Source organism: Narcine bancroftii, chromosome 1 (genome assembly GCF_036971445.1).
Source record: "Narcine bancroftii isolate sNarBan1 chromosome 1, sNarBan1.hap1, whole genome shotgun sequence".
NCBI lineage: Eukaryota > Metazoa > Chordata > Chondrichthyes > Torpediniformes > Narcinidae > Narcine > Narcine bancroftii.
The window spans coordinates 100889899-100916562 of record NC_091469.1 but is presented as its reverse complement, the minus strand read 5'-3'; the positions used below and the strand labels follow the sequence as shown (position 1 = coordinate 100916562).

Below are 26664 nucleotides of genomic sequence, written 5' to 3'. Positions count from 1 at the left end.
TGTTTTCCGCTACTTCCTTTATTTCTGCTTGCTCCTTTTCCATTTCCTTCTTTTTTTTTGGTGGATATGCAGAATTCTGGATGTTTTAAACCACTAATGTTGCAGCTGAATCACCTCCTGCAGTTTTTGTTGTGTGTCCTTTACACAGACAGCCAAAACATACTCCATTTTCCTTTAGGAAAGTGATTTTCTCCAACTGTGAACACATCTTCTTTCCCTTAATTCCTCCGTCATTTTCCATATCTGCAATTGTTACAGTGGTGGCAAAGATACTGTACTTCCTTTTATTCTTAGATGAGGCTGTGAGTTGGACCTCCTTACATTTTTGCTCACGATAGGAGTATCTTTGATATCTCCAAATACTGGATCTATGGCAATCTGCACTTGCCATTCAAGGAAATTCACCATGTCCTTAAAGGACATTGTGTTTTACCTGTAATTCACAGGCCACAGATCTCCATATATTTCTCAGCCGGTAAGGCAACTTCTTTATGATGACTAGCATATTAGAAAGCATGTCAAGCTCATGTATGTAGATGATATCTTCCATGGCATTACAACATCCTCTTAGAAAGGGGGCGTATGCCTGTAGAGCCTTTGTGTTATCCGGTTTTGTTGATGACCATGAAAGAGCCTTCTCCATATAAGCAGTAGCCATTTTATTCTCATTGCCAAATTGCTCCTATAGCAAAGACTTAGCCTTCCTGAATCCTCTCTCTGAGACCATATGTAGTCTACTCCTTACAAGTTACTTTGGCTGTCCTCTTGTGTTCCAAATAATAGAGACATTGGTTTTGGTTCTTGTTTTCAATATTGTGTTCATAGGATATGCATGTTCACGAGGATTTCTTTTTGTTCTTTTCAAATATTTTTATTGATTTTCAGAAATAAGCATGCATATACAAAACATTTATGAAATATATAATATCAATGACTGATATGCTATCAATAATTCCAAAAGACTGGAGTTACTTGATGACAGGCTTTTATTACCATAAACTGGACATACAGTCCTGTTGCTGGCCCAATTCCAGGAGTCAACTGGGCAATTCCAGGAGGAGGAATTACAGGGAGGAGGCAGACCAGCCATTCACAGAGATACAGTACTAATGGCATTACAGCATCACAGTGGTATCACCACATTCATCCCCTCTTTTAAAAGAAAGTCTAGTGGGATGGAGTGGTGAATGTCTGCCAAGCTGCCTGTCTCCCCTCTGGCGAGCCTTGCTGTACTAACATTGGCTGTGCATTATCTCTACTGTTAAAGACACTCCCCTTGGATATAACTGTATATGCATCTATTGTCCTTCATTATTGTACCATGAGTTTCTGTTAATAAAACCCATGATTATTGTTTGACCATATCATCTTTGTCTACTTCATCAACTGGCTCTTCAGTTTTATTAGCAGAAATGGATGCAGCACTCAAGCCAGAGTGGCTGATAATCAACCAGTCTGCCCCGAGGGCCAGAGAAATTTTCAACCACTGGATTGCTTGTTTTGATTACTACATGGCTCGAAACAACGTGGTCGATGAGGCAATACAGTGGGGCCACCTGAACTCTGTACTGGGGGAGGTCCCTTTCGCCGTAACGCTAGGAGCTACCACTCTGGCTATACCCCAGGAATGTCTGACTGCCTACTATGCAGTGCCATAGGAATGTGGTGCTTGCTCAACACCAGTTGCTGACTAGACGCCAGAAACCTGGGGAAAGTGATGTGGCCTACGCACTGGCCCTCGACTCGTTGGCAAACAAATGTGATGTCAGGCCAGTCAATGTGCTTCAACACCGCAATGCCTTGAAGCTGGATGCTTTTGTCAACGGGATTGACTCCAGTTAGGTCCGACAGAGTCTGCTGGAGATGGAGCTCTTAACCTATGACCGGGCAGTCACTCTAGCCAAAACACTGAGCAGTGCCATGCGGTCCAGTAAAATGCTAGAAGCCGAAAAGGAAACATCCAGGAGTGCTGGAACCCCAAAGGAAAGAAAAGGGTGAACTCCTGAAAAATGTTTCTTCTGTGATAAGAGCTGGCACCCTAGACAGAAGTGCTCAGCACAATTTGCTACCTGCAACTATTGTGGGAAATTCAGCCACTTCGCTAAAGCATGTAAGATGAAAATTACTCCCACTGATAGGAAGAAGAAGAGAAGCACTAAGAAAATGTGTCCTGGAGCTGCAGGAATGGAAGACAACTGTGAAAAGGGGGAATCTTCAGATGAGCAGGCTAAATCGACTTCAAGTGACGGTGAGGTGAGATCCCCTGTGATAGCTCAATTGACTGTAAAGCTTGGGGGATGTTATGGACTGGAACAGTCAACTATGAAGGGGGCGGTGAATGGTCAGACTCTTGATTGTCCAATAGTCTCAGGGAGTACTGACAGCTACATCCACGAGTGAGTTGGCAGAGCCTTAAATTTGCAGAGATATCCAGCAAACCGAAAGATATCGATAGCTTGTAGTAAACTTACAAAAACTATACGGCACAAGTGTAAAGTTACTTTAAATTTGCAGGGATATTGCCTTGCTGATGTGTGGCTCTTTATTATGTCGGAGTTCTGCGCCCCTGTGTTACTGGGGTTAGATATTCAATCTCAGATGAACAGCGTAGTGTTAAATTTCGGTGGGCCACTACCCACACTTACCATCCCCCACGCTAGTTATTGTGGTCTGTTCACATTAAAGATCAAAGCTCTTTCCCTTTTCAGTGATTTATCCCCTGAGTGTCAGCCGATTGCCACTAAGAGCCCTTCTTACAGCAAAGAGGATCATGAGTTTATCAAAGCAGAGACCCAGAGACTGCTTAAAGAGGGAGTCATTGAACCTAGTAAGAGTCCGTGGCGGGCCCAAGTGGTGGTCATGAAAAATCACACTGGCTATTGACTACAGCCAGACAATCACCTCTTCATTATGTCCCGGAACCTCTCCTTCACCATCCAAGAAGTCTGGACCATAACTGAGTCCTGCAGGGTCTCTGTGGAGTACAAACCATGCTTCTTCCACCCATCACAGGCCCATATAGTGAAGGCCACTTGGCCCTTCGAGTGACCCAGCGTTGACTTCAGGGGACCACTTCCTTCCACGAATAAAAATGTCTATTTCGTCTCGATCATAGATGAATACTCGAATTTTCCCTTCATCATCCCTTGCCCTGACACCTCCACCTCCTCTGTTATTGGCACTGGCACAGATCTTCACCATGTTCAGATACCTGGCATTCATCCACAGTGACTAGGGTCCTGCTTCATGAGTGAGGACCTGCACCAGTACCTGGCAGTTCAAGGCATCATGGATAATTGCACGACTAGCTACAACCCCAGGGGCAGGTGGAACATGTAAACATGGAAATCTGGAAGGCAGGCCTCCTGGCCCTGAGGTCAAAAGGCTGGTCCATTAACTATTGGCAAGAGGCCCTCCCTGAGGCACTCCATACTATACAGTCGCTCTTAACCACGGCTACCAATCAGACCCCTCACAAATGACTTTTCACCTTTCATAGAAAATTGGCGACTGGCATCTCCCTGCCAGCATGGCTGACGTCTCCAGGACCAATTCTCCATAAACACATGAGGACCCACAGATTTGACCCCCTGGTCGAGCAGGTGCATCTCCTCTATTCAAACCCAAATTACGCCTATGTCAGGTACCCAATGGACGTGAGGGCACTGTCTTGACCAAGGACCTGGCACCAGCAGGGACCCAGCCCTCTCAATCCGGGGACCCCTGGCCCATCCAGGATCAGCCAGGAAATAATACCCTCTCTCCTCCTCTCCAGAGGGCCTCAATCCCCATGGACCTGTCCCACATCTACATCACCACTCTTCCAGACAACATCCTGCTTTCACCGCTGTCTGCCTCAGCCACCCCGGGCCCAGCTGACCCTCAGGTGTCCCTGCCCCTACCAACCATTGACCAGGAGCCTGTCCTGTGAGGCACAGATGACCACCAGACCACCTGAACTTGTAAATATTACTTGATACAGAGAAAACTGTCTCCCTCAGGATTCATTTTAAGAAGGTGGTGAATGTGGTGATACAATCACTACACTGGCTGCACTCCTACCAGCTTACTGCAAAGGACAATCACTGTATCTGCAGGTAGGCAACATGGGAGGCTGGCCCCACCTGCCGGCTGACAATCACCAGCCAATATAAAGACCCGAGCTGGCCCCTTTGGGGACAGTCAGACATGTGGAGCCAGCAAGATACTGAGACTGGTGTATACAAGTTGAAGCTAATTAAAGCCTGGAGTACAGTCTGTAGACTTTGTGTCAGAATTATTCGCACAACAGCACTCATAAATCATAAACACTCATAAAATTTGCTACACTTCTTGGAACTCACTTATGAGCATCAAGAAGAAAAAATAATTTTGAAGCTGAGTGTGCTCGGGAAAATTTTCAGAAACTATTCATTTTGTCAAACTGCTTTCTTTTCTGATTGTACACTGAGTTTGGCTGCGGTAGTTGAGTCAAAAGGTATTTTACCCATTTTGGAAGTTTCTTACTTAGATTTTAACAATACTTTGAAGAGTTGAATTTCTAATCTATACTTGATGGTACAAGCTGCTTTTTTTTTTAATGGGTCCACCAATAATAACACCAAATAGCACTGAATGATGTTCAACTTTACAAATGTAATTGGGTACTAATTCTTGGTATTTCAATAGTTGGGTTGGAAGCAGGTTGTTTTAATCTAGTTCGTTATGATTTTAAATCTCAAATTACTCAATTGTGTTCTCAGTTCCAAACAATGTTCACTCAGATTTTTAAGTCTTTGTATTTTTCTCATACTGAAAGCAAACCAATATGCAGTTTGCTCATATTTAAATTTTGAGTACATTTTGATGGATGACCTCATCCTCAAATCTAGAGAAGTTAGTTAAAACTTGGAAAAATTAGAAAATCAGAAAACAAACCTTACCTCCATTAACTGTAATCATCAATTCTAAAAAGGTATATTATGGTTGTTTAAAAAAGTATATAAGCAATATAAGTTTAAAGCAAACAAGAACATGAAAAGGCATTCATTCAGTTTCTTTATTGAAGTTTTCTGATGCACTTTTCAGTAATCAGAAAATGAGCCACATTAACAAGTCTCAGAAGAGGTTATGGGTTAAGAGTGAAAGGGGAAAGGTTGATGAGGAGCATGAGGGAGAACGTCAGACAGAGTGGTGGGAGTGTAGAACGAACTGCCAGCTGAGGTGGTGAATGTGAGCTCAATTTTTATATTTAAGAGGAATTTGGACGGGTACATGGATGGAAGAGGTATGGAGGGCTATGGACTGGGTGCAGGACAATGATACGAGGCAAAACAAGGGTTCTAGAAGAGCCGAAGGGGGCTGTTTCTGTGCTGTAGTGTTCTACGTTCTATGAAAAGAATGGTGGAGAAGAACAATTTATGAGAATTCTAGAACTTAGGATCTTGGCACAAGACGGTTTGAGTACCAGTGAGGGAGAAATTTTTTAAAAACACAGTGATATATGTAAGGCTAGAAGTAGAAGAGCAAACAAATAATAAGCATCTTGGACTGGAGGGGTTACAGAGATAGATGGAAGTAGTGAAGATGGAAGATAATGCCTCTGCATCATACCATATAGTATATGAAAAAATAGACCCTGGCTGATCACTCTGAAATCTTTGTCAACATAAAGGTATTCTCTCCAACAATATGAAACTGTTGTGCAATTAAAAAGAAACCTTCTATAGCTGTGCATTACAAGTTGACTCCACGCTTGGAAGCAGTGGTTCTAGATAGTTGTTTGGAGAAAACAGATTCAACTTAATTTTGCCGATAAAGACTCACAAGAAGAATAAGAACAAAAAAAAAACAGTAATAATATTTCCCCTTGCACCCATTTTCCCTATTTAATTAGATCATAGGTAATCTGATGTTTGGCCTCAGTTCCGTTCTCCATCTTATTCTGAAGAATCAGGCCCCAGAGCTCCACAATGAATGGATACTAGATGTCTCACTGAGAAAGCATTTATTATGATTAAAAGTATGATTAAAGTGTGAATCAAGCACTTCTACTGGTCTTTGATAAGGCCAGTGTTTATTATCCATCTCCAAATGCTCTTGAGGAGATAATCATCTTTTTTGAAACACTGTTGTGTAATGGATAAATATTGGGAGGAATTTGGTAAGATTAGAGTAGGTTACATTCATACACACATTTTAAAACAGATCTTATTTGAAATAGTGAAGAATTCATATTCAGTTACATTGCAGAGGCTATGGAGAATTTTATGCACATTTCACATGTAGGTGCTAATTGAAAGGATGTCATGAAATGAATAGACCATTGTTACGAAGAAGAAACAAAGTGGCTGTTTGCAAGTACCTACAGAATGCTCACGGAAAGGTCACTCCTAGGTTATGTTTATCTAAGACAACAGATGGGAGCAGGAGGATAACTCCTGTTGTTTGCTGAAGAAGGTGGGGGTTTTTGTAAGTGAGAGAGTCACATGTTAAAACAGCTTTTTAAAACAGAAATCTCCAGAACAGTGGATGGCTGGAAGTGCTATCTGTCTGATGGTTCTCTTGGAATAAGCGGAACAGAAAGGAACTCTGTGGTAGCCTGAAAGAAAGAGGTTATCATCTGGAGAACCCTGATGGGGCAAGTTTAATCAGCGAGACATTGAGGTGACTAATGGTCATACCTCAGTTGTGGACATCCTGGAACAACAAATATCTCTCTCTGCAAACCCTACAAGAACCTTTCTGAGCAGTAAACATTTACCTTTCAAGCACCACAGCCTGGTGAACTTTATACATGTTAAATTCTGTGCACAGTATAAGAATTGCCTGCATCCAGAGAACTTGGAAGAAGGAGAAGTGAGATTGAACTGTGAACCAAAGAACATTTCTTAAATTTACACACACATCATACATGTGTACTTAGAATTAGAAAGGAGTTAATTTGGGTTAGCTAAGTATAGAGATAAGTTAAAGTTTGATTCTGTTTTCATGTTAAAAGCTAATTAAAAACAACTTTTGTTTAAGTAACTACTTGTCTTGGTGACTGTCTATTGCTGCTGGGTTTTGGGGTCCTTTGAGCTGGTAACATTTTATGGTCCTCGTCCAGCCAATTGAACATGAGTTTTGTGGGTTATTAGTCAATTGGTTTTTTTTTTCCCAAGCTAATTTAAAACTTGTGTGAAAAACAGCAGCAATGGTTGTTAATTAGATTTTGTCAGAACCATCACTTGGAGAGCTGAAGAGCAAGAGAAAAGAGGAACTGATGGTTATTTCTAAGGTATTAAAACTGACTGAAGTTAAACATTGGATGAGGAAAGTACAAATTCAGAGGATTATAGTGAAATATTATATAGGTTAGGGTAAATTAGAAGATTTTTCAGAGGATAGATCTGGTAAATTGCAATTGGAATTGGAGAAATTGAGGATGGAAGAAGAAAGAGAAAAAAGGAGAGGTTGGAGGCTGAGAAACAGACAGTATAAGGCAGACAAAGCTGTAAGGCAAAGAGAAGAGGCTAAAAAGCAAATAGAGGAAGCTAAAAATCAAAGAGAAGAAGCTATAAAACAGAGGAGATCTGAGTTAGAGTTGGCTGAAAGACAGTATCAATTAGAGAGGATGAAAATTGAGAGGGAGGGAAGTAAGAGAGCTGAAGTTGTAACACTATTTAACTTGTTATACCACTCTGACAGAAAAATATTTCCAGATTTTAACAGCTTGTTGTACAAAAAGAAAATTTCCAATCTGCTCTGTCTAATCTCTTCAAGCATTCCATCAGTTTTGTTATGTCTCTGTGTTACTTGGGAGGCTTCTTAAATAACTTAGAGATGCAAGATTCAAATAACAGAAGAGATTTTACTTATTGATGTCCTTCACCATCTCAGGAAACTGTTCACATACACACACACACACACACACACACACACACACACACACACACACACATATATAATATATACATAAGCCCCACAGTGGTGCAGTAAAGTTACTACAGTGAGAAGAGTATTTTCTTACACAGTTACAAAATTGTTCACATTATCCTGATTTAGTTATGCTACTAAAGTTAAGAAAAGGGTATATGGCTGAAAGTATTAAATTAGGAAAGCAGATTGATGAACTGGAGAAGGAATTTCAGAAGGGAGTGACAGAAGATCAGAAAATAGCTTTGACTAGATTGAAATTGCGATATAATTCGTTACAGACCTATCAATTTGAATGTTTACTTAATCGAACTAAACAATTATATTATGAGTGGGGTGAGAAGGTGCATAAAGTACTTGTGTGGCAGCTAAAGAAGGAGCAGACCTCAAGGGTTATTAATGCTGTTAAAAAGAATTCAACAGTTACTTATAAACCTCAGGATATCAATGAACACTTTTATTCATTTTATTTAAAAAATATATATTTCTGAGGGGAGACAAGATAATGGATCTATTGATTCTTTTTTATCTACATTAAAGTTATCAACATTAGAAAAAGAGGATATTATAGATTTGGAAGCTCCATTTACAAATTTAGAAATTAAGACCGCTATGATGGAAATGATGAAGGGTTTTCGGTGGAATTTTATAAAGTTTTTATGAAGATATATCCTCAGTGTTTGGAGAGGTTTTACAAGAAGTGACTGAACATTATGAGTTACCAGAATCATGTTCTAGTGCTTTAATTGCTGTAATTCCAAAAAAAAGATAGAAATCCGTTAAAGGTGTCTATTTCCTTATTAAACATGGACTATAAAATAATACCTAAATTGTTAGCAAATCAGCTTGCTAAATATTTACCAAAATTGATACATGTAGATCAAGCAGGTTTTATTAAAAATAGACATGCCTCAGATAAAATTCTTTGGTTAATTAGTTTGATCAATGCATATTGACAGCAAACCAACCATCCAATGGTGATTGCACTTGATGCAGAAAAAGCTTTTGATAGGGTTGAATGGAATTTTTTATTTAAGGTCATGGAAAATTTAAAATTTGTCCCCTTTTTTATTGGCTGGTTTAAAGCTTTATATACAAATCTGACTGCTAGGGTGGTGACAAATGGACAGGTTTCATCATCGTTTAAATTAACAAGTTCTACTTGACAGGGTTGTCCATTGTCACCAGCCCCATTTGCATTAGTCATTGAACTGTTAGCTCAATTAATACAGCAAAATGAGCAGATACAAAGGATGAGTGTTCTGGACAAAGAGTATAAGATTAATTTATTTGCAGATGATGTTTTAATATATTTAACAAATCTGGAACAATCTTTGCCATATTTACGGGAATGTTTATTACAGTATGGATCATTATCTGAGTATAAAGTTACTTGGGATAAAAGTGAAATTTTACCGGTAGGTGAAGGAGATTATTCAGTTTATAAAAATGTTATTAATTTGAAATGGTCGGATAAAATTAAATATTTGGGAATAATTGTGTATACTGAGTATCAATCTTTATATAAATTAAATTATGTTCCATTGTTGAAAAAGCAGACTTAATTAAGTGGAAAGACCTTCCATTAACTTTAATTGGCTGGGTTAATTGTATTAAAATGAATATTTTTCCATGTATTCAATATTTGTTTCAATCAATACCATGTTTTCTTACAATGAAATTTTTCCAGGATTTAAATAAAGCTACTAGGGAATTTTATGGAAAGGTAAATTACCAAGGATAGCATTAAATAAGCTTACTTGGAAGTACACATTAGGTGGATTGCAATTACCTCATTCTCAGAACTATTATGAAGTACCCCAACTCAAATTTATTAGTGGTTTGATGGATTTGGATTGGCCTCCAAGATGGGATAAAGTTGAGATGGCATGTATTTCTGAAACTGCAGGACATCAATTTATAATTCGGTGGAATATAAATTTATTACGCGAGTATAATGTACCAATATTAAAACATCTATTGATGCTATGGAAATAAAAGAATGAGATTACAGGATCAAAAGGTAAATGATCTATTTTAATGCCATTATATAATAATCAGCTTTTTCCTTTATCATTATCTAATAGTCATTTAAAGAGTTGGGACTTTAAGGGTATAAAAATATTGTAGGATTGTTTTGTAGAAGGTCAACTTTCTTTTACTCAATTGAAAGAACGTTTTGATATTGCTGAAAATTCTTTATTTGTTTACTATCAACTTCAGTCATTGGTAAAAAGAAATGTATGGTAAAGAGATGATTTTACCTGTACTGTCGGAATTTGAGACTTTTATTTCTTCTATGCCTAAAAAGAGCTATATTTCTGTTATGGATCAAGTATTACAAGATAATATAGATAAGCCGCAATGGGAGAAATCTAAGCTTAAATGGGAAAATGACTTAACTTTTGTTTTTCCTGAAGACTACTGGATGGATATGTGTCATGATAGTGTTACTAGATTGACGAATGCACGATATGGAATGGTTAATTATAACTTTTTGCATCAGTTATATTTAACTCCCAAGAAATTGAAAAAATATGGCTTTAGTAATTCAGATTCCTGTTTTAGATGTGGTACGTGTGTTGGAACTTTTTTATATGCTGTTTGGTCCTGTACGTATGTACAACCATTTTGGGAAGAAATTAAGTCAATTTTAGAAAAATTGTATAAGTTTAAGTTGCCATTAGATCCATCTATTTTTTAATTGGGTTATGGGATTCCTTTAAATGGATTGGGGTTGGATAAATTCCAAATTGCATTTATATACTTTTGCATGATAATTATTCTTTTTTTGTTAATAAGTGGTCATTATATTTGGAATATATGCATTTAGATATATCTTGATTTATTTTATGTTTTAGTTTTTATTTATATATTTTTTGGCTCTCCTTAAGAGATCTGGCTGAAGGGGTGGGGGGAGTGGGGTTTCTTTTCTTTTTAAAAAAATTTCTTTATTTTCAATTAATTTTTTATATAAATATTGTTGTGGATTGTATTTTGTAAGATTACTAATAGTTTTTCAAATAAAAAAAGTTTTTTAAAAAACAGATCTTATTGAAAATACTGGAGCTCTGCTCATGCTAGACAGGCCAGCACCAAGAGCTTTTAGAAAAGCTTTGGAGAGTGCTAAGGGACTTCACTAATGGATTGTTGTTTACAAAAAGGCAACAGATGAAAGAAGTCGACGGAGCCGCAGGCTGTCTGGAGTGGAACCTGCTGTTCTCAGAGAGTCGTGTTTTTGCAAGAAGAAAGAGTAAAACAGGCTTTCTCTCAGAGGAAGAGAGAGAGAGAGAGAGAGAGAGAGAGAGAGAGAGAGAGAGAGAGAGAGAGAGAAATCAGCTCTGCAGTTTTACAGTCAACAGCAGCAACTGAGACTGGAACAGGACAAGCTGGTAAGCTTGTGAAAAACCCCATTTGGAAAGCAGGTTGTGAGTGCTTAGTTCAGCCTGGTCAAAGTACTTGTGGTTCATGCAAGAGGAGAAGACTGGCTGCCTAATGTTTCACTTGAAATAAGAGAAACAAAAAGGAACTCTATTATAAAGAGGTTATCATCTGGAGAACCCTGATGGGGCAAGTTTCTTCGGTATTTGTACTGTGTATTTTAGCTGGATGCTGTCCTCACATAAATGTGATTGGAGCTTTGTAGTTGGTGTAACAGTTCTGTGGTGTTAGGAGATATGTTAGAATATCCAGCACACAAGCTGTTCCCATACCACAATGTTTGTGTTTGGTCCAGTTGAGTTTTATAGTATGAAACATAGAAATGGTAAAGTTACTGAATCTCAAAGACAGGTGCCTATCAAGCAATAATTAGCTAGAATGAAGTTATTTGGTTCATTGGTCATATGATACCTGGGCAGTATGCCACATTGTGAGGTGGTTGTCAGAGTTGTGGCTGTTTTGGAATGCCTTTGGTATAGGAGCTCCTAGTTTTGGAGCACAGGTTTTCAGGGCTGAATACTATTGCCAAGATGTTGGCTGCTCCTTAAGCATTATGTGGTGGAGAGAATTATTTTGTCTTTAGATACATGATATTGATAGGTCACAGGCAAAATATCATAGTTGAATCTTTTTTTTTGTAAAGTTTGCTGTTGATACAAAATGAATCCAGTAAAAATAGTAACAGACACATTGCTCTTAATTGTTTCATTCTGAAATGTTTTTACTCATTTCACCAAGATTTTTTATTTGCTTCTTAATCATCTTATGTTGTTCTGAAAATTGGTACTATTTCCATTATCTCAAATAATCAAACACAAAAGGGTGATGAGGTCCTGCAAAGAGAGTTCAGGGAGTTAGGCACTAAGTTGAAGAACAGGTCCTCCTGGGTTGTGATCTCAGGACTGCTACCACATGCTAGTGAAGTTAGAAATAAGATGATAATGCAACTTAACACGTGGCTAAAGAGATGGCACAGGAGGGAAGGCTTCAGGTTTCTGGATCAACAGGTCTCACCCAGGGAAGGTGAGACCTGTTCCAACAGGACAGATTGCATCTGAACTGGAGGGGGACTAATATCCTTGCATGAAAGTTTGCTAGTTGTGCACCAGGATGGTTTAAACTCGATATGCGGGGGATGGGAACCAGAGTGCCAGAGCAGAAAGTGGAGTAGAGGAGGACAAAGATGATGTGAAGCAGCATGCAAAGGTGAAAATGTTATCAAGTGCATCTGTTTCAATGCCAGAAATATTGTAGGAACAACAGATGAGTTTAGAGCATGGATTAATATGTGGAATTGTGACATTGTGGCCATTAGTTAAACTTGGTTGCAGGAGGGGGAGGACTAACAGTTCAATGTTCTAGAATTCTATTATTTCAGATGTGATAGAGCAGGAGAGGTGAAAGGGGGAGGAGTGGCATTGCTCAGCAGGGAAAATATCACAGCTGTGCTCAGACAGGACGGACAAGAGGATTCGTCTACTGGGCCATATGGGTGGAGCTGAGGAATGGGAAAGGCATGGCCACACTCATGGAGTTGTATTATAGACCAACCATACTGGAAGAACAAATCTGTAGAGAGTTAGCAGGTTCCTGCAGGAAGCATAAAGTTGTGATAGTAGGAGATTTTAATTTTCCACATATTGTTAGTATTCCCATACTGTAAAAGGACTGGATGGCTTTGAGTTGGTCCAGTGTGATCAGGAAAGTTTTAAAAATCAATATATATAGAGGTACCAACTAGAGAGAGTGCAATACTGGATCTCCTATGAGGGACCAAGACAGGACAGGTGACAAAAGTATGTGTAGGGGAAAATTTTGGCTCCAGTGATCATAATCCCATTAGTTTCAAGTTAATTATGGAGAATGATAGGTCTGGGCCTCGGGTTGAGATTCTGAACTGAAGGAAGGCCAATTTTCAGGAAATGAAAAATGATCTAGAAAGTGTGAATTGGGACAAGTTGTTTTCGGGCAAGGATGCGTTCGGTAAATGGAAGGCTTTCAAAGGCAAAATTTTGAGAGTACAGAGTTTGTACTTTCAAAATTAAAGGCAAAGTTAACAGGCATGGGGAACCTTGGTTTTCAAGGAATATTGGAGATCTTGTTAAGAACTCGAGGTATATAGAAGACATGGGCTATATGGAGCAAATGAAGTACTTGAGGAATATAAAAAATACAAGGAAAAAAACTTAAGAAGGAGGCTTAAAAGACTTGATGTTGCTTTGGCAGACAATATGAAGAAAATTCCTAAGAGTCTCAACAGGTATATTAAGAGCAAAAGGATGGTAAGGGACAAAACTGTTCCTCTTGAAGATTAGAGTGGTTGGCTATATATGGAGCCAGAAAGGATAAGAGAGATCTTAAAAGGGATTTTTGCATCAGAAATTATTCATAAAACTGGCATAGAGTTTTGGGAAGTACAGAAAAACAAGCAGTGAGGTCATGGAACCTTTACAAATTAAAATGGAGGAGCTGCTTGCTGTCTTGAAGCAAATAAGGGTGGATAAATCCCCAGAGCCTGACAATTTATTCCCTTAGACCTTCAGGGAGGCTAGTGTAGAAATTTCAGGGGATCTAGCAGAAATATTTTAAAAGTCCTTAGCCATAGGTGAGGTGGTGGAGGATTGGAGGGTAGCTCATGTTATTCTGTTTAAAAATGGCTCCAAAAGTAATCCAGGAAATTATAGGCCCTTGAACTTGATGTCAGTAGAGGGCAAAGTAGAAGGTGCCCAAAGAGATTTGATATACAAGTATTTAGATAGCCAGGGATTGATTAGGAATAGGCAAAGTGGCTTTGTGAATGGTAGGTTGTGTTTAACCAATCTTGTAGAGTTTTTCAAGAAGGTTATCAGGAAAGTTGATGAAGGAAAGGCTATGAATATTGTCTAAATTGACTTTTATAAGGCCAATGACAAGGTCCCATATCGGAGGTTAATCAGGAAAATTCAGATGCTAGATATTCGTGGTGAAGTAGTAAACTGGATTCCACATTGGCTATACGGGAGAAGCCAGAAAGTGGAGGCCTCAGGAATCAGTGCTGGGGCCATTGTTATTTGTCATCTATATCAATGATTTGGATAATAATGTGGTAAATTGGATCAGCATGTTTGCAGATGTTTAGAGAAGTTGTGGACAGTGAGGAAGGCTTTCAAAGCTTGCAGAGGGATCTAGAGCAGAAAAATGGGCTGGAAAATGATAGATGGAATTTATTGAAGACAAGTGTGAGGTGTTACATTTTTGAAGGACAAACCAAGAAAAGACATACACAGTAAATGGTAGGGCACTGAAGAATGTGGTAGAACACAGGGATCTGGGGAAACAGATATATAATTAAGTAAAACAGACCATCACTCGAAGCTTTGGAACCAAAGATTATCATCTTTCTTGTCCAATAATAGTCTTTTGCAGGGTTGCTATTGAACACGAAGTTCACTAATGTACCTGAATCACCACTGAACACAGCTGTAAAGGGCTGGAGGCACTTATTAAAGCAAAAATAAATCAACTTCAGTATTTTACCAAAATAGCAGCACTTTACAAAATTAATGTTGCTACATTGGGACCAGAGGTCATTAGAAGAGGGAGCAGTTGCTCAAACAAGAGTGGAGGACAATTTTTTTACTCACTAATCTGCTGCTGATGACCTATTTGAAAAAATAGCAGTGCTGCCAGAACCGCTGCAATGGCTTCACGGCGATCTACTGCCTGGTCCTACTGTCAACAGCTCTGTAGAGGCTTTAAACAGCCTGTTAAAGGAACTGTCAATGTTTTTTAAAAATCTGCAACCACTGGGTCTGTGCCCAAAATGATGGTGCCTGTGCTGGGAACCAATGGATCAGGGCATCCAAAATGGAGAGAACACCCCAGTGGAGAAGAAGCAGAAGAGGTGAACTGACAGGATTATGACCACGGCGGCAGACCAGTGAAGGGGTTCAGTGACTGGAGGACCCACAGAAGCTGTGAGCTGTTAATGACTTGCAGTCAAAGTACACACACAGGCCACAGTCTGCTGGAGACTGACTCATAACCAGATATTGGAACTGAGATTGGAGAGGGAGCTGAGGGCAAGAAGGGATCCTGAAGGTCCTCAGGCTCTGAAAGTTTCATGATCATTTCAAAAGTTTGGAGCTGGAGTTCAGGTTGCCAATGGATTGAACAGGGGTCTAGGTAGCTGTGGAGGTACTGGAGGCGAATCCACAGACACACGGTGTTTCTGAAGGGACTCTCTTTTGCCTCTCCTTCTCTTAGTGTTAGGGCACCAGGCAATGCTCTTTGTTTACGTTTCGGCAGCCAAAAGGAAATTTTGTAAATAATACTAGACAATAAAAGGAATCTTGAATCTTTGCTTAATTTCTAACCATTTCATTAACTGTTGTTTCCCTCAACCCATCAAACGTAGAGTTTCTATATCCATTGTTCTTACTCTTGCTCCTTTTCTTTCCTTTGCTCCTGTTGAACCCAGAATTTATTACTTTGGAACTTCAGGGATGGCTGTGATTCCTGCAACATATTGAAGCAGCTGGAGAGGACAAGATCAGGAAGTGATAATGTGCAATGGATTGTGGTCTTCCTTGTGTTACCTATTAAATATTGACAAATCATATATAGGTTATAACATTTGTGGAGCTCAGAATTCTATTGTGAATATAGAGTGTGCAAGAGAACTGTGAGTAAACATAATGCTGGAGAAACTTAGCAGGTCAATATACTTTATAAAGCAAAGATACATTGATACCACAAATATCAAATCCTTTACATTCAAGAGTTCCCTTCTGAAGCAGCCTCCCTTGAGATTTTTGAATGACAGTTGAGTGTGATGGTGACAGCATAAATTCAAATGTCAGGTTATCACATTTCATTTTATTCCTCAATGCATATCTTATAAGGCCACAGATTCCTAGTTGTTGAGGAACCCCAGTTTTCTATTTTATTTCAACAGATCCTCATACCCTATTTACTAAAATGAACATGACTCATTTTGCTAAAGCCATCTTTGCAAGTTAAATATAAAATCAACTTCACCTCAGATATATTGACAACATGAAATGAATTCCAATATTGCTCTTAGTGCTCTAAATAGTGTTTGGCTCATGGGCTTATATTCAACAGTTATATTTAGAGGCAGATAGTTTTATTTAGATATAGGCAGATAGATAGATATTTATTCCATGTCCTCCAGGTCTCCAATTGATGTTCATTTTTTTTTAAACTTTATTTATTTGAAGAATCATTAGTAGTAATACAGAATACATTCCATAAAGAAAATTTTATATGAATATATATAAAAAACAAAAAGAAAAAAAAAGTTAAATCAAATCCCCATCTACCCTCCAACCCCATCAGCCAGCTCTCTTAAGGAGAGCCAAAAATGTATGAACAGAAACTAAGAATATATAATAAATCAAAATATATCTAAATGCATATATTCCAAATATGGTAACTACTGATTAACAAAAAAAGAATAATTATCATGCAGATTATATGTAATTTTTTTCCATAACAATACAAGCTTTCAATTCATTATCCCATCGCATTATATTAATCACTTTCCATGTACTTGCTACACATTTTTGAGCTACAGACAATGCTAAATATACAAATGCAATTTGAAATTTATCCTACCCTAATCCCTTTAAAGGAATCATATAACCCATTATAAAATAGATGAATTTAATGGTAACTTAAAATTATATAATTTTTCCAAAATTAACTTAATTTCATACCAAAATGGTTGTACATGCTCACAAGACCAAAGAGCATGTAAAAAAGTTCCAGTACATACACCACATCGAAAACAAGAATCCGAATAACTAAAACCATATTTTTTCAATTTCTCTGGGGTTAAATACAACTGATGTAGAAAGTTATAATTAACCATTCGATACCGCACATTCGTCAATTTAGTAACACTATCATGACACGTATCTGCCCAATAGTCTTCAGGATAAACAAAAGCTAAATCATTTTCCCATTTAAGTTTAGACTTCTCCCATTCTGGCTTATCCATATTGTCTTGTCATACTTGGTACATAACAGAAATATAACCCCTTTTTGGTATAGAAGAAATCAAAGATTCGAATTCCGTCAATACAGGTAAAATCATCTCTCTACCGTACATATTTTTCACCAAAGCTCGAAGTTAATAATACACAAATAAAGAATTTTCAGCAATATCAAAATGCTCTTTTATTGATTAAAAGAAAGAAACTGTCCTTCTACAAAACAATCCTGTAATGTTTTTATACCCTTAGAATCCCAACTCTTTAAATGACTATTCAACATTGAAAAAGAAATAAGCTGATTGTTATATAGTGGAGTTAAAATTGACAATTTACCTTTTGATCCTAAAATCTTATTTTTTTTAGTCCATAGCTTTAATAGATGTTTTAATATTGGCATATTATATTCCCTCAACAAATTTACATTCCATCGAAATATAAATTGCTACACATCGACTTCAGAAATAGAAGCCATCTCAACTTTAGCCCAAATTGGGGGTTGGTCCAAATCCATCAGTCTACTAATAAATTTCAACTGAGCTGCTTCATAATAATTTTGAAAATGGGGTAATTGAAGCCCACCTAATGCATACTTCCAAGTAAGTTTATATAATAGCTTCTCATCATGCTCTTGAGTGTCGAATGAAATCTCTCCAAGGCTCCACTGAGAGTGGTGGGTGCCTGGAATGTATTGCGTGGGAGGCTGGTACAAGAGATATTGAAAAGATTGTTAGACATATGGATGGAAGAAAAATTGTGGGTTATGGTCTGTGAAGTTGGGAAAAGTGAGATTGATGGTGAAGTAGGTTTATATAGGTCAGCACAGCATTGTGGACTGAATGTCCTGTACTGTGCAAAACTGTTATGTGTTCTATGACATTGACATTGATGAGACTACATGAAGAGAACCGTGAACAGTATCGGTCTCCCCATTAAAGGGAGGATGTTAAGGCATTGGAATCAATTCAGAGAGAATTTAACATACAGGGTGTCTTAAGAGAAACGGTTAGGCAGACTGAAGGGTACAGAAAGGCTGTATGTGATGTGCTTCCCCTTGTGGAGGATCTAGTCTAATGAACAATGTTATTCAAGATTAATGAGGAAGGTGATACAACTGAATCTTGATCAACTAACTCAGCATTAGTGTGAGGTGTGAATTTTGATAAGTCAACATTTGGCGGCATGGTTAGTATAGCGGATAGCGCAACACTATTATAGCGCCAGCGATTGGGACCAGGGTTCAAATCCCACGCTGGCTGCAAGGAGTTTGTACGTTCTCCCCATGTCTACATGGGGTTTCCTCGGGTGCTCTGGTTTCCTCCCACCCTTCAAAAAAAATGTACCGGGGTTGTAAATCAATTTGGACAAGTTGGACTGAAGGTCCTGTTTCCATGCTATACCACTCCATAACAGTATGATTAGACTGGGAGTTACTGTTTGCCCATTCCCAGTAACTGATAGAAATAAGGTGACATTTTTTTTCTCTTATAGAGCCATGAATCTTTGCATTTCTATTCCTTGAGGTGTTAATAAAAATAGGATCTCTAAATGCATTTAAGGCAGGGGTAAATACTGTATATCCTTGATAGGCAAGGAATTAAAAAGTTACGAGGTAAACAGGACTGTGTTTCTGAGGTTACAACCAATTCAGCTGTGATCTTATAAAATGGAACAGTAGTTTGAAGGGGCTGAATGGTCATACTTGCTCCTAATCTATCTGTTTGTACATTGACTTCAGGATTACAGACTGTGTATTGTAACAATTGCATTGGTACCTGAAGTTATGATAGTTGTAAAGCAGTTATAATTGAACGATGAGAAATACTCCAATCTATCTAATTTCAAGGAGTTTCCATTATATTTATAAATTTCTATATGTCCTGAAATACATTTGCATTGTTGTTTGAAAAACAATGAATGTTTGTGCAGTAAAAATAGCAATGATTAAGTTTTAAATATTTTTTGTTCCAGATTCAACCACGGTATATCATTAGAATATTGAGAAAAGAAAGAAGTGAACCAAAGAATCTGATAATATTTAACTTCCAGAGTCAATCTGAGGTTTCAAACAAAGAATAAATATTTTGCTTTTCCTTCTGTGTTTCCATCATGGTGAAGAGTAGTTCACTAATTTTCACTAATTTTAGCATTCATTCCTGACAATTGTTCAGTTTAATTTCTATTAATTTCCAGTCTTCCTTCTCTTTCCCCTGTTGTCTGGACCATCACAAATAGGATTCCACCTCTGCTGTTAGAGTGAAGAAACAGCTTGCTGTGATTTTGCTATGGTGTCTTATAGATAAGAGTAACTTTAAAACCCAGTCTGAGGCATTTCTAAGCTTATGTGTGCTATACTCTGGAATATCAGAAAATATTTAACTGGTAATCCAGTTAGGGGAGGAAAGGGAGGTAAATACAAAGGCAGGAAAGTGACAAGCTGTAGATGCTGGAATCAATGAATAAGATAATAAGTGGAACCAAGTATGGGAGGGGTGATGGAGGACAACAAAACTGGGTCCAAGTTAGGGTTGGGTTTAGAAAAGGCAGGGTACAAAAGAAACTGCTCGGAATAAAAGGAGAGAGAAAGGAGCAAAGGTGCAGGTTAACTGAAATTAGAAAATTTTATATTCATACCTTTGGGCTATTGAACATGAGGTTGTTGCCCAGGAGAGACAGAATGGTGGGAATGGGAGTTGAAACGGCATGTAAGTGGGAGCTTGGGATTGCCATTGCAGAGTTCAGATGCTCTGCAAAACAGTCTCCCAGTGTGCATTTGGTCTCACTTATGTAGGGCAGGAAACATAAGGAGCACTGAATACAGTTAATGAGATTAGAGGATGTGCACCTGAATCTTTGTCTCACGTGGAAGGCTGCTTAGGTCCCTGGATGGTGGTGAGGGATGAGAGGCAAGAGCAGTGTTACATGCAGGGGAATGTGCCAGGATCACAGGGAGAGATGAGTGTTGGTGGAGGGAAATTGTTCGGAAAGTTGTTCCAGGAAGAAGTGGAGGGTTTTAAAACCTTCAATGGATGGAAGCTCAGAGTGCCTGTGGGATAACTGTAAATACTTGTTATCTATCTTTTGTATTTATTCTCTTTTTATTCAGATTATGCACACTAGTGTCTTTTTTATGAAGTACCTGTTCACCTGCAGCAAGCAAGAATTTCAGTACAAATGTACATTGTGCAATGTGTATGACAAACTCATTAACATTGATTTCCTAATTTTATCTCGACATAAGGGTTGCAGAAACGACTGATAGAGTCTTCCTCTCCCCACTAATTGATGTGATCTACCAAGATTGTTGTCTAAAGTGTCAAAATCATCGACAACTGTTGTGTTTGGAAGAGTATCAGATTCAGTGGGTTCACAAAGAGATGAGTATGGACACAATCACAGGTAACTTTAATGAACTCACAGGAGACACAGAGGAGAACATTAAATGGTTCTCAATTACTCTACTACTAAACAATGTTATTGACATTCACATGGGATCCAGGTTGGACTCGGATACCAGTGGCTGCCTTTACTCTACATGCTCTGCAGGGACTTACACACACTCGGTTCCCTGTACGGACAGGGCTGTGGCTCTCTTCAAGTGCTGTTCTATTGCAGTACTATGGCTCAGCTTTAAGTGTAGTGCACTCCTTACCCACAACACTTCCAGTAGTAGCCTGGATCATTAGGAAGAATGAGCTATGCATCGATATTTTATGCAGTTCTGATCTGGGCATCTAGCCAATAATAACCTTAGGTGATTTAAAATAACCAATGGCAAAGACCTTGGTTGACAGGTGATGTTACTTCTAAATAAATTTCAGTCAGGGAGGACACATGACCACCGTAATCCACAATAATCCAGACTTTCTCCACATCCCACGTATAATGACTCCTTCCACCCTGTGCACAACATCTCTCAGTTGCTTCCATGGAGAAGGAGATACAGGAGTATCAGAGCCAGCAAGACCAGTTTCTTCCCACAGGCAGTGAGAATGCTGAATGACCAAAAGAACTGCTCACACGAACCACCCGAGACTCGTATTCACAAAACAATATTTATTTGTATAGATGAATACTTGTCCTGTATATGTATTGATGTGTGGTTGTATGTCTGTGTTTTGCATCAAGGACCGGAGAACGCTGTCTCATCAGGTTGTACTTAAACAATTAGATGACAATAAACTTAACTATGGTTGTGTGTTTTGATGTGATATTGTCTTGAATCTGAACTCCAGACTAAAATAACCAAATTGGTGAATGAACTTGATGTCATCCAGCACCTACCATGAGAATTAAAACAAGACAAAGTGAAATGAGAGGTGATACACAAAGCATCAACATTACACCATGTGGCAAACAAGCATGGATTTGGTCCAGTTAATTAATTAACAATAAAGGAGAAACTTCCAATAGAAGTACTAGCAACAAAAGTTAATGTACAGGAATGGATCAGAAAAAAGCAACTGATGCCATAAGGCTGTCACACCATTGGTTACTTGGAGGTAGACAAACCCGTAGCAAGAATACATTTAACTCAAGGTAAAAAAGCATAGACTAAAAGATATAATCAAGAATCCTACAAGAAGCCATAGAACTAAAAAAAACCCTTTGAAACAAATTACCATTTAGAGTTTGTGAAAAGAGATACAAATAAAACTCCCTCAAAGGCACAAATTTATTGTCTGCTTTCACCACAGAAACAAATGGCAGCGCTGATGAAGATCCAGGAGAGTCCGAATGGAGACAAAGGCTTAAACTGCTCAGGTGCAATGCCGACAGCTCTGCACAAGCTTTAAGTGACCTTTTAAAGGAGCCAATGGGGTTTGTAGGGGAAATCCTGCAACCACAGCATCTTTGCCCAAGACAGCAGTGCCTGTGTTTGGTAGCAGACTCCAGGGAACATTGGACCAGCATAGGGCACCAGAAATGGGGAGAACAACTCCTAACCACACCCATAGAGAAGAAGGAGAGAAGATGATCCAACAGGGAAAGTGACCATAGCAGCAGATCAGCGGCTGAGGGATCCACACAGGCAGCAGGCAACTTATGATTGGGATTTCCGCTTGGTTTGCAGGCTACTGGAGACTGGCTCATGGGAACCAGATACTGATACGAGGATTCAAGAGAGTGCTGTGCAAGAAGGGATCCTCCAGGTACTTAGGCACTGAAGGCTTCCTGATCGTGTCATAAGTTTGGATCTGGAGGTCGAGTTGCCAATGGATCGAAGGAGTCTGTATAGCTACAGGAGTGTTGGAGACAAATCCACAGATACTCAGTGACTCTAAAGGGACACTAATGATGACTCTTTTACTACCTTACTTATGGCAGGCAGAAGCCAATTTTGTGCAATATTACATTTTCTGTAGTACTACATGACAAAGGAACCTCGTTTTGGGGAATTCATGCAATAGATATCCATGGAATTTTCACGTCAACAGATAATGTTTCACTTGACTTTTTAAGGTGCTGATAAATTCAAATGTGCTTTCAAAACAGTTCCTCCAAAAGTTGATAACAAGGTCTATTTAAATAAAAATATAATTGGCAATCAGGGATAGATTAATCACAAGTTGTAACAATCAAAAGGGAAAAGTCCATATCAATTGTCATGGTGTGATTTTTCTTTATAAAACTGAGTGTTGCTTACAGCAACCTGTGAGGGAACTGTAGACAGATTAGTCACCTGTATAGATGGGATACCTGTACAGGTATATAAGGAATAACAGGTAAGTTGCATTCAGAACCAGAGTTAAGAAAATAGATGTGAATTGCAACTAATAATTTTTCATAGTTTTAACTGTATTTTCTTCTTCTCTTTTCTTTGGCTTGGCTTCACAGACGAAGATTTATGGAGGGGGTAAATGTCCACGTCAGCTGCAGGCTCGTTTGTGGCTGACAAGTCCGATGCGGGACAGGCAGACACGGTTGCAGCGGTTGCAGGGAAAAATTGGTTGGTTGGGGTTGTGTGTTGGGTTTTTCCTCCTTTGTCTTTTGTCAGTGAGGTGGGCTCTGCGGTCTTCTTCAAAGGAGGTTGCTGTCCGCCGAACTGTGAGGTGCCAAGATGTACGGTTTGAGGCGATATCAGCCCACTGGCGGTGGTCAATGTGGCAGGCACCAAGAGATTTCTTTAGGCAGTCCTTGTACCTCTTCTTTGGTGCACCTCTGTCACGGTGGCCAGTGGAGAGCTCGCCATATAACACGATCTTGGGAAGGCGATGGTCCTCCATTCTGGAGACGTGACCCACCCAGCGCAGCTGGATCTTCAGCAGCGTGGACTCGATGCTGTCGGCCTCTGCCATCTCGAGTACTTCGACGTTAGGGATGAAGGTACTCCATTGAATGTTGAGGATGGAGCGGAGACAACGCTGGTGGAAGCATTCTAGGAGCCGTAGGTGATGCCGGTAGAGGACCCATGATTTGGAGCCGAACAGGAGTGTGGGTATGACAATGGCTCTGTATACGCTTATCTTTGTGAGGTTTTTCAGTTGGTTGTTTTTCCAGACTCTTTTGTGTAGTCTTCCAAAGGCGCTATTTGCCTTGGCGAGTCTGTTGTCTATCTCGTTATCAATCCTTGCATCTGATGAAATGGTGCAGCCGAGATAGGTAAACTGGTTGACCGTTTTGAGTTTTGTGTGCCCGATGGAGATGTGGAGGGGCTGGTAGTCATGGTGGGGAGCTGGCTGATGGAGGACCTCCGTTTTCTTCAGGCTGACTTCCAGGCCGAACATTTTGGCAGTTTCCGCAAAACAGGACGTCAAGCGCTGAAGAGCTGGCTCTGAATGGGCAACTAAAGCGGCATCGTCTGCAAAGAGTAGTTCACGGACAAGTTTCTCTTGTGTCTTGGTGTGAGCTTGCAGGCGCCTCAGATTGAAGAGACTGCCATCCGTGCGGTACCGGATGTAAACAGCATCTTCATTGTTGGGGTCTTTCATGGCTTGGTTCAGCATCATGCTGAAGAAGATTGAAAAGAGGGTTGGTGCGAGAACACAGCCTTGCTTCACGCCATTGTTAATGGAGAAGGGTTCAGAGAGCTCATTGCTGTATCTGACCCGACCTTGTTGGTTTTCGTGCAGTTGGATAACCATGTTGAGGAACTTTGGGGGACATCCGATGCGCTCTAGTATTTGCCAAAGCCCTTTCCTGCTCACGGTGTCGAAGGCTTTGGTGAGGTCAACAAAGGTGATGTAGAGTCCTTTGTTTTGTTCTCTGCACTTTTCTTGGAGCTGTCTGAGGGCAAAGACCATGTCAGTAGTTCCTCTGTTTGCGCGAAAGCCGCACTGTGATTCTGGGAGAACATTCTCAGCGACACTAGGTATTATTCTATTTAGGAGAATCCTAGCGAAGATTTTGCCTGCAATGGAGAGCAGCGTGATTCCCCTGTAGTTTGAGCAGTCTGATTTCTCACCTTTGTTTTTGTACAGGGTGATGATGATGGCATCACGAAGGTCCTGAGGCAGTTTTCCTTGGTCCCAACAAAGCTTGAAAAACTCATGCAGTTTGACATGCAGAGTTTTGCCGCCAGCCTTGCAGACCTCTGGGGGGATTCCATCCATTCCTGCTGCTTTGCCACTTTTCAGTTGTTCAATTGCCATATATGTCTCATCCTGGGTGAGGACCTCATCCAGCTCTAGCCTTAGGGGCTGTTGAGGGAGCTGGAACAGGGCGGAATCTTGAACTGAGCGGTTGGCACTGAAAAGAGATTGGAAGTGTTCTGACCATCAGTTGAGGATGGAGATCTTGTCGCTGAGGAGGACTTTTCCGTCTGAGCTGCGCAGCGGGCTTTGGACTTGGGGTGAGGGGCCATACACAGCCTTTAGAGCCTCGTAGAAACCCCTGAAGTCGCCAATGTCCTCGCTGAGCTGGGTTCGCTTGGCGAGGCTAGTCCACCACTCATTTTGGATTTCCCGGAGTTTGCGCTGAAGATGGCTGCATGCGCGACGGAAGGCTTGTTTCTTCTCTGGACAGGATGGCTTTGTAAGGTGAGCCTGGTGGGCAGCTCGCTTCTTTGCCAGCAGCTCCTGGATTTCCTGGCTGTTTTCATCGAACCAGTCCTTGTTTTTCCTGGAGGAGAAGCCCAGTACCTCTTCAGTGGATTGCAATATGGTAGTCTTCAGCTGATCCCAGAGGGTTTCAGGGGACGAGTCCGTGAGGCGGATTGCATCCTCGAGCTTTGCTTTGAGGTTTGCCTGGAAGTTTCCTCTCACTTGGTCTGACTGCAGGTTTCCAACATTGAACCTCTTTCTGGGGGCTTTACTGTTCCTGGGCTTTGGCTTGAAGTGAAGGTTGAGCTTGCAGCGAACCAGCCGGTGGTCAGTGTGGCATTCCGCGCTGGGCATGACCCTGGTGTGGAGCACATCTCGTTTGTCTCTTTCTCGCACCAGGACGTAGTCCAGGAGGTGCCAGTGTTTGGATCGGGGATGCATCCAGGTAGTCTTCAGGCTGTCCCTCTGCTGAAAAAGGGTGTTTGTAATGACAAGCCGCTGTTCTGCGCAGAGCTCCAACAGGAGGCACCCATTGTCATTGCACTTGCCGACGCCATGCTTGCCCAGGATTCCTGGCCAGGTTTCTGAGTCTTTGCCGACGCGAGCGTTGAAGTCGCCAAGGATGACAACCTTGTCGGCTGTAGGGGTGCGTTGAATGAGGTTGCGCAGGTCAGTGTAGAACTTGTCCTTTTCTGCTGGTTCCGCCTGGAGGGTTGGAGCATAGACACTGATGAGGGTGATGCGACGCTTGTTTTGAAGGGGGAGTCGCATGGACATGATCCGGTCCGAGTGGCCTGTCGGGAGGTTTTCAAGTTTGGAGGCAATGGAGTTCTTGACCATGAAGCCTACACCAGATAGGCGTCATTCATCCATAGGCTTGCCAGACCAGTAGAGTGTGTAGCCCGCGCTGCGTTCTTGGAGGCTGCCTACATCTGCCAGGCGGACTTCACTGAGAGCGGCTATGTCGATGTCAAGTCTGAGGAGTTCATGTGCAATGAGGGCAGACCGACGTTCAAGTTGGTGGCTGTCAGCCTTGTCTAGCATGGTTCTGATGTTCCAGCATGCTAGCTTGAGTTTGTGAGCATCTTTTGCCGTGGAGGGGGAGGACGTGGAGGGGGAGGACATGGAGGGGGAGGACGTGGAGGGGGAGGACGTGGAGGGGGAGGACGTGGAGGGGGAGGACGTGGAGGGGGAGGACGTGGAGGGGGAGGACGTGGACCTGTCCTCGGGCCTGCGCAAAGGAGCTTTTAGGTGGAGTGCAGTGCGCGCAGTACTGGCCCAACCCTTTACACCCATGGTTCGTGTGCCATGGCCAAGCAAGCTGGGACGTGGCAGCGAGGTCCTTGGGT

General features: G+C 40.5%; 1 protein-coding gene across 18 annotated transcripts in view; it reads left to right on the top strand.

Moving 5' to 3' along the window:
* The window catches only part of LOC138761686 (uncharacterized), a 155809-nt gene extending 136383 nt beyond the window's left edge, over positions 1-19426 (top strand). For 11 of the 18 annotated variants that reach the window (XR_011356455.1, XR_011356447.1, XR_011356445.1 and 8 more), the window contains one exon: positions 19305-19426. Coding sequence is in view for 10 of the 18 variants with exons in the window: in XM_069934329.1 (XP_069790430.1) it covers positions 19305-19335 (31 nt within the window). In the remaining 8 variants the exon portion in view is untranslated. Of the gene's footprint in view, positions 1-11060; positions 11289-19304 lie in introns of all 18 variants that reach the window. The other 7 variants (XM_069934275.1, XM_069934268.1, XM_069934261.1 and 4 more) reach the window with 1 other exon arrangement.
* The last annotated feature ends 7238 nt before the right edge of the window (positions 19427-26664 follow it).